This window comes from Hyperolius riggenbachi, chromosome 2 (genome assembly GCF_040937935.1).
Source record: "Hyperolius riggenbachi isolate aHypRig1 chromosome 2, aHypRig1.pri, whole genome shotgun sequence".
In the NCBI taxonomy this organism is placed as follows: domain Eukaryota; kingdom Metazoa; phylum Chordata; class Amphibia; order Anura; family Hyperoliidae; genus Hyperolius; species Hyperolius riggenbachi.
Window position 1 is genome coordinate 127,486,542 of NC_090647.1, and position 8,631 is coordinate 127,495,172.

At 45.4% G+C, this 8,631-nt stretch overlaps 1 protein-coding gene across 2 annotated transcripts in view; it reads left to right on the forward strand.

Moving 5' to 3' along the window:
* Positions 1-1,142, forward strand: part of LOC137544069 (chymotrypsin-like elastase family member 1) — a 36,124-nt gene extending 34,982 nt beyond the window's left edge. For both annotated transcript variants that reach the window (XM_068265131.1, XM_068265132.1), the window contains one exon: positions 1,027-1,142. In XM_068265131.1, coding sequence (XP_068121232.1) covers positions 1,027-1,035 — 9 coding nt within the window. In that variant the 3' untranslated portion in view covers positions 1,036-1,142. The remainder of the gene's footprint in view (positions 1-1,026) is intronic.
* The last annotated feature ends 7,489 nt before the right edge of the window (positions 1,143-8,631 follow it).

The window sequence follows — 8,631 nt, forward strand, 5'->3', positions numbered from 1 at the left end:
CGATTACCCTGAGCTGAACTTGTGGTAGCCGCCAGAAGGTCTATGCAGAGCAATGCACACAGCGAGCAGTTTTACTCACCTCCCAGGGGATCCTGACATCAGCTGCCATTCTTCTTCCTCTCCTCCGAGGCTCTGCTTCCCCCTGGTGAGGTCGCCATCTGTCCTCATGATGACAGCCAGCAATCTCACTATAGGGTTACAGCTTACGGAGGCAGGAAGAACTACAGCGCTGCATCCCAGGGAGGTGAGTGGGTGCTGGGCTGCTGCAGATCTCTCTGCAGTGTGATTTTTTCCCAGGCTTTAGGGTCTAAAAGCATGCTAAAAAATTGCACCACTTTTAGACCCTAAAATCCAGAAAGAATCAGACCACCAAGGGGGTTAAGATAGTCAGTATGGACAAACAGGGCAGTGATGGACCAGTAGTGAGACTGGGGAGTGGGAGGTGGGGTATTTAGTACAGATTTTAGAGGGAGAATTGTTCTTTGCAGCTGTTGGGTTTTTTTTGCAGTCAGCTGAAGCCATGCCTTCCTACACACTAATAGCATAGCTTGGCTTCAGATTTATGGGGGAGAGGAGCAAGCTGCTGAAGGAAATGGGGATCTATGAATTGGTGCAGCAAATATCTTACAGCTTTTTTTATTTTGCAAAAACTGCAATTTTTTTTATAATTTGTATTATACACAATTTATTATTGCTTATTTTGAACAAATATACAGGTTTTCTTAACTTGTGCTTTATTTATATTTCATTACAGCAGCTTAGCTTGCTTCAGACACCTCAATCCTTAGCAGCTCAAAATTGGTACTGTGCCAAATTAAAACTTGCCCTAAGCTAGTTCTTATATGTGCACCTCTTTACTCTCTTAAATCTGTCACATTTTGGCACAAAAGCATTATCTTATGTTTTCCATATGTGCATTCACTACACATGCACCTTCTTATAGTGAATTCTTGTTTCATAAATGTCTTAAGACTGACACTTTTGGGTTGGTTGTATTTTAATCATGCCTTCTTCTCTTTATTTTAGAACGTGTAACATCATTAAATTGGTTGGAGAAACATACTAGACCGCACCTTCAAATATAAAGACTGGAACTCTCTTTGCAAAGCAAAATATATAATAAATTATATTTTTTATCATCACTTACAGTCTTACTGTGCTCTGTCTTTGTGAATTATGACATGACAACAAAGGAGATATGACATATGAATGATTTGAAGCAGCTACAAGTTTCCAACTGCAGTTCTGCTGTTGTTATAAAAGCAAGCCTGGACTACAAAAGAAAAGCAAGATAAGGAGAAGGAAGCCTCTGTATAGTGCTGAGGTCTCCCATCTCCTCCTGGACCACACCATTGTCACGCAGTGATCATCTTAATATATCTGACAAAAGCTTGTTAGATATGTTTTTACAGCTGTGCTCCTCTTCTGGGCTGGACTACTGACCAAGCACACCAAGCAATTGATTGTGGCCCAGTGAAAGGTCAATGACCCAATGTACAGTGCAGGGAAAGTCCTGTCCTGCTAGTCATTTGACCCAGTCTGCTTCCCTAGTAAAATGATTCAAATGATTTGGTTCAAAGATGCGGATCTTTTCAATGATCCGATTCAAGTGATCCGAATCCTTAAAAAGATCCGGACTTCCTATCACTAACCTGGAGCAGCTGCTTTGAGAGCCACATAACGCGGCTCAATCTAACGTCCAACTTCAACACCACCATGCGTTGGGTTAGGGGCACCTTATGCGACCATAACGTCCCCTAAAACGCAATGTCTTGGTGTGAAAGTAGCCTCACTTTTTCTTCTGAGTTTCCTCCAAGGTGATATTTTTAAACTTGTAAATAAAATGCATTTTAACCCATTTACAGACATTTATAGCACTCTTTCGCCTACTTTTTGGTACTTTCTAAATTGCAGAGTGCTGAAACGTTATTTTAAACAGAAGCTGAAAAATGATCTCCTAGGAGAAAACTCAGGAGAAAAAGTGAATTGCATATAGACCTGTGTCTCTCGCCAAAGCTCTGTTGTGTCTACCTGATCAACTGTCTGCTCTGTAGCAGCCAGCAACCCAGCCGGGGCTACAGCTTCTGCACAAGTGTGAGTGTTGGCACATACCGCTCCTCATCACACTTCCATGACCAGGAGCATTCTGGGCAGGCACAGTACTACTGCACCTGTGCAGAACGCTCCCTGCCACAGGAGTGCGACCGCCAAGGTCGCCGGCTGCTACAGAGCAGACAGTGGAACCATGAGGCACAGTGGAGCTGTGGCGAGAGACACAAAGGGCTTGATTCACAAAAGAGTGGTAACTGTTAGCACGGCTGTTTTTCACGCAGATTTTCTTGTTCGCACGCAATGAAACGGTTTAGCGCGAAATCGTTATCATTTTCACGCACAAATGCAAATTTTCGTGTCGAAATTGTTACCGTTTTAGTGCGAAAATTTGCGTGTGGAAACGATAACGATTTCGCGCAAAACCATTTAATTGCACAAGAACACGAAAATTCACGCGAAAAACGGCCGTGCTAACAGTTAGCACTCTTTTGTGAATCAAGCCCAAAGACTTCTAAGGGCTGTAAGAAGCACCAGGTAAATAAAGCAGTATGCACTGTATTTATATTAAATGCACAGCATTGGCCCAGTCTGGCTCTGATTTTCCCAGGCTCTGAAGCCCATGCGGGTCCTTACTACTGTGCAGATGCAGTGCGGCCATGTGCCCTTGAGTTTCAGGGGTCCCAGTGCTGGAGCAGCCTGATGGAAGAAAAACACGGGGACAGCCTCTAGAGCACCGGTGTCAAACTCAAATACAAAGTGGGCCGAAATTGAGCTCTGGGAGCAAGTCGCGGGCCGACCTCAATGTCTAGTGGCCACCTCTCTCCCTTATAAAGTTCCCTGGTGTCTAATAGCCTCCCCTCCATCCCCTATACAATTCCCTGATGTTTAGTGGTCCACCATCATCTATACAATTCCCAGATGTTTAGTGGTCCTCCCTCCCCTATACAGTTTTCTTGTGTTTAGTGGCCCCCTCTTTCCCCTATACAGTTCCTTGGTGTCTAGTGCTGCCCCCCTTCCCCCCATATGGCTTCCCTGGTGATCTAGGGTTTACCATTCAATATAGCTTCTCTGGTGGTCTAGAGTGGGCCAAACCTAATGTACATTAGGGAAATCAGGCCAAATCTGATGGCTCCAAGAGCCAGATTTGGGTTTACTTTAACAGAATGGAACAACCTTGCTTTCCATTAGAATGTGGGATGCTTAGGCCTGATATCATCTAGACTTTTGCATTCTCCCAGGGAAGGATCACTCTTACAGCAATATTACATGAATATGAGTTTAAGGGTTAGTCTAGTCCACAGTGCATCAGTTGCATTGCAGAATAATTCTGCATGTCAACTCATTGCCCATATTATTCTATGGGGCTGTTCACATCTTCGCATTGTAACTAATTGAGTTATTATAACTCACTGTATGCCGGCTCTGAATGAATGTCCAGGTCCAGTCTCCATTCTAGTTCACACACATTATAATGCATGTGTTATGCAACACACCGCTGTGTGTTGCCACAGCCTTATGAATAAATAGTGGAACACGTGACCATTTATTGTAAAATATCTTATTTCAAAGAACAATTTTCTTTTTTGAGGAAAAAAACAGTTGTCTTAAAATTAGCATTACGGATCAGCGCTCAGCAAGATGTCGGCCCTCTCATGCAATCAAACTTCCCCGTGGTTCGTAGCTCTGCCTCCTCGCACGTAGCCCCTGCATGAGAGGGCCGACATCTTGCTGAGCGCTGATCCGGAGCGGCGCACGGGGAGAGTCCGGTCAAAACTCTATGCTATTGAAATCACCTGATGTTTGTGAGTGCTTTTAAATTTTATATGTTTATTTTATTAAACGGTGTTGCACTATGAAAAGTATTATGTTTATTTGAGGTACTATTGGTCTAAAAGGAATGGATTAGTGTGCCTCTGTAGTGGGGGAACACAAAGTATTGCTACACAGCAGGAGGAAGCTTCTGTTTTGTGTAAGACACAGTGTGACTGCAGGAAGAGGAAGTTCCTGTCTTGATGCAAGACACAGTGTGACTGCAGGGAGACGGCCAGACAGCTGAGAAGGGGGCTTAAACCCTTCGCAGCGAGATTTGGTGCTATCTAAGAGTCAAAGGATCTAGTGAGTCTGATCATAAACTTTAGTACACAGGAATTTGCTCTGTGGGATCTCTGGATATTATTGCAGTATCACTGAGAGACTGTATTACTTATTGCAGCATTGCTGAGTGACTGGGTTCTGCTATACTGTGAATTGCATGCTGGCAGCGCTGTTATATTTTCTTTTGCATTTCTTATAGGACAAAATAACCTATTACAATAGCGCACCGGCGGTTATAAATTACCTTTGTGTGAACGTTACGTAGCACAGTGTATATAATTGTTTTTAATACAAATACATTCTTTGAAAATCATACAATGTGATTTCCTGAATTTTTTTTTAAATGCCTCTCACAGAGGGAATGCACCTACAATGTGAATTTCAGACCCCTCCATGATTTCTAAGTGGAAGAACTTGCAAAATCGCAGGGTGTTCAATTACTTATGTTCCTCACAGTACATGTGACGAACAGCCCCGCGATCTCGTCTAACTTACTCCAGTACCATCAGGGATTAATCGCCTCTGATGGCTTGTAAGACTGTGAGCAAGTTGACGTTAAAATACCGGTTGCTGGGTCGTCAGGTAATAATGCGACAACGCGTGCCAATCTTGTCTAATCTGACACCGTTACAATTCGGGGAATAGGTACATCTGATGGTTTGTAATATGGTGAACAGAGTGGCGACAAAGATTGGTCGCACCGCTGCCGGCAATGTGACGTATGCGCAGTCACCCACCAATTCCTGTTCCCTTTGCTGCAGTTTACTATAAAGCCTCAGACCCTGAGGGAATCCTGAAGACAGTCAGAACTGCAGGCAAAGTAACCTTTTGGATTGGTTGGTGAGTCCACACACAGTCCAATTTCGATTGTATATACAATTGATACAATCTGTGCTCTCATAAAGAGGCCAGGTCGCTGCCACCAATCCACAATAAAAGTGTGCGAATGCGCTAATTCTAACTCTAGCTAAATCCTGTAGAAAAAAGGGTTAATTTGACAACCTTTCTAGAGATAGCAAAACTAACAATATTTAATATCAAAACAGTTATGGTAACATGTCTCTCTGAAGATGTGGATTCTTTTGGCGGAGATTTGTTTCAGAACAGCACTTAGACGAACGATTTTTTAATCGTTTATTTAAAGAAATAATGCAGAACAAAATATTGTAATAGAAACAAATGGATACAGAAATAATAAGGGTTCAATATGAAAATAATAGCTGATTACAGTCTGAGCAGTTTGTCAAGTTACCGTGTCCTTTGCGATAAGTCCCACAGAGATATGTAGTCCAATTCTGGAAAGTTCTGTGGAATGGGTATTAATCCTTTTATCATCCAGCCCAAATCCGTGATGGTACAGGATGGCTGGGGTCTCTCCCTCCAGGCTGAGTGTCAGTCAGTTTTAACCCTTTCCCTGCCAGAGGGTGTGGATGGTAACAAGAGAGGTTTCCACCCTTAACAATCTTACCTCAGGCTGCTGAAGTCCGCCCCTATTGTCTGTGGGACAGAATTGGCAGTTCCTCCAAGTATGCCATACCTCAGCGGATATCTGACATATCATATAAAACCCAACATTTTACATTCTGTCAGCATGCACTGAACCAATTGATATCAAACTCGCTTGGAGTGCCACCTTCCCTGCCTATGTAATCAATATCCCAGGCTGTGAGATGACTAGGAGATCGATTAACATCTCAGAAGGTGTGCTGCGCTGGTCGCATGGTGCACTGTGAGTTGTGGACCACTGGGCCCAAACGGTTCTGCAATATCCATCGAATTATGGACTACTATGCAGTGAGATATCAAAAGATCATTAAGCCAGGGACATGTCTCTGGGTATTCTCAGGACAGGCAGGAATGTGAATGGGTCCTAATGAGTTTATGAGGGGATCTGTTCCTCTCCTTATCTTTAAAACTAGGATGGGAGAAATTTCCTGGAGAATCTTTATTGCCCCCCTTTTAGATAACCTTTTTCCTGTGTGGATGGTCTGGTTTTAGGGTGAATGGCTTCTTTCAGTAAGTACAAACAAACACTCCCTCACATTCCCCAGGGCAGGGGTGGTGAGATGGAAGAGCACTGAGTTTCTAAAAGCCAGGTATATGAATTAAAGGGGCTCTCCAGATCATAGTTTGGGCGCATTTACATGCGCTTGCAACAATGGCATTCGCAAAATCGTGACACCTCCCCCTGAACTCGTTGCGGTGGGGCTAGGCATTCCCACAATGCCTTGAACTGAGCAACTTACTCCTTTGGTGTTGTAGGGTTCGCCACAGCGAGAAAGACCATCTGATCCGGGGTTTACTCCGGGAGACGGAGTGACTTCTGACTGCAGCATCTCCCTAATCTCTCCCTTCACCTCAGTCATGGCAATCTGATCTGTGTCTGTTCCAACAGTCAGATTTTCAGCTGACAGCTGTCCTAGTACCAGGGATGAGGGATTGCGGTGTTGCTCCAATGTTGGGCGGAACACAGTGATGTCATCCGGGTAAGCGTCTGCACAACCGCGCTGGCCTTCCAACAGGTCACTCCAGGCTTGTTGAAAGGTGGTTGGGGCCTTCATCACCCCAAAAAGCATCTGCATTAATGCATGTGGGCCAAAGGGCATGATGAACTCGAATTCCTTGCGCGCTTCAGACATGGTTGGAATCTGCCAGTATCCGTGACTCAGGTCCATGATTGTTAGATAGTTTGCAAATCCAACAGATCACCGATTTGAGGCATGGAATACGCAACGGTTATGGTGATGTCGTCCGACCTCCTATAGACCTCACAGAACCTGGCGGCCTGTGGGCTAGAGGATTTTTGGAAGACCGCTATCTGTAACATCTCCTCAAACTTCCTTTTCTCTTCTGCTTGCACCGCAGGAGCGGTGAGATAGGTTATCTGCCGTAAGGGCTTGTGGGTCCCTGCGCCTCTTCTGTGACCTGCGGTATTGGTCTGCCCAGGGTCCTGGCGAAGGTTTCGCTGTGGGTGCACAGTGTGCTCCAGCAAGGCCTTCTGGGAGTAAGAGAGGTGGGGGGTGACGTTCACATCATCCGCCACTTCTAGTGTGGGAGCTATCAAGCCTAACAGGGGATCTGTCTCTTCCTGTTCTAACTGGCTGTACACTCCTAGGACTTCCCGTGGTCTGTCTGCATGGGCTCCGAACACATTCACAGGGATCATGCTTTCACCTGGGGTGTCTGCTACCTGGGGAATGGGGTCACTGAAGTATTTACCATTCTCCCTGCATACCTTTAATTGAGATTCAACTGCTGGCAGCTTAGTGGTCAGGACCGCAAGCACATCCAGGTTGGAGTTGCTCTGTAGTATCCTCACGGATTTGGGACTACAAGTCTCAATCAGCTGTTTAGTAGGATCTGCGGTCAGCTGCTGAGAGACATACTCCCTGCTGGGGTCAGAGCTGACAGGCATGCCTGTATGCTCTGAGCTCAGGTTACTGGAAACACTGGGAGTGTCTTCCAGCACAGTTACACAGGGATTGTCATCATCACACAATATGTCACTTACAGACTTGTCATAGGCCTGGTGATCACAGTGATCAGAGCGGGCTGGAACCCCTTCTGGTGGCTGTGAGCTTAGGCTCTTAGCCATATGACATGCACTGGCTAAAGTGGGCACAACACAATCTACATCACATTTTGTGTAAATCACATCAATATTGACATTGGCCTGGGGGTCAGAGATATCAGGGGAAGTCGAGACTTCTCCAGATAGTCCTGAGACCAGACTACTGATGACACTGAAAGCATCATCCAGCTTACTCTCAAAATCATGCACAACATTATCACAAACATTTGCATAACATGACATGTCTTATTTAGCAAGAGTATCACCCGCCTGAAGGTCAGAATCGTCCGAGGGAATCCCTCCTGTCGGCTCTGCGGCTGGCCATGGCTAATGTACTGGCCAGAACAGGTACAGCAGCATTTACATAACACTTGTTAATACTGACACATGCATTTTTCTCAACAATGACAGGTGCAAAAACATGTAAATGACAATCAGTTGGCTGTACGTTTGAATCTGATACCTCCCGCACAGCTGCGTTAGGTACAGTAAAGATAGCAGGTAAGGTGTCCCCATCTCCCTGTTTCCCCACAGGTGAGTACAGTACCTGGTTTTGTTCAGGGAGTCCTACTTGGATCACCTGCATGTCAGCAGGGAATTCCGAAGGGCACACAAGCGTGCCTAGATCAGCGCCAAGCACAGTAGAAGAAGGAATCTCATTGAAAGCCCCCTCTTGAAAACCCAGCCCCCATCCAGCCTTCTCAGGACCTGAGACAACAGGGTCGTGGTTGCGCCCGACTTCAGTCAGGGCGAGGAGCTTCCGTGGGAGAATATCTTTCTCAATGGCAAGGTTGGAACGGACTGAGGAAACGTCCGCTTCCAAATCTCTGGAGCAAAAGACGATCTGGTTGTTCCCTGAAGCACTCTGAAGATCTCTGGAACTGTAGGGCATCTCTGACACACTGACAGGCAGT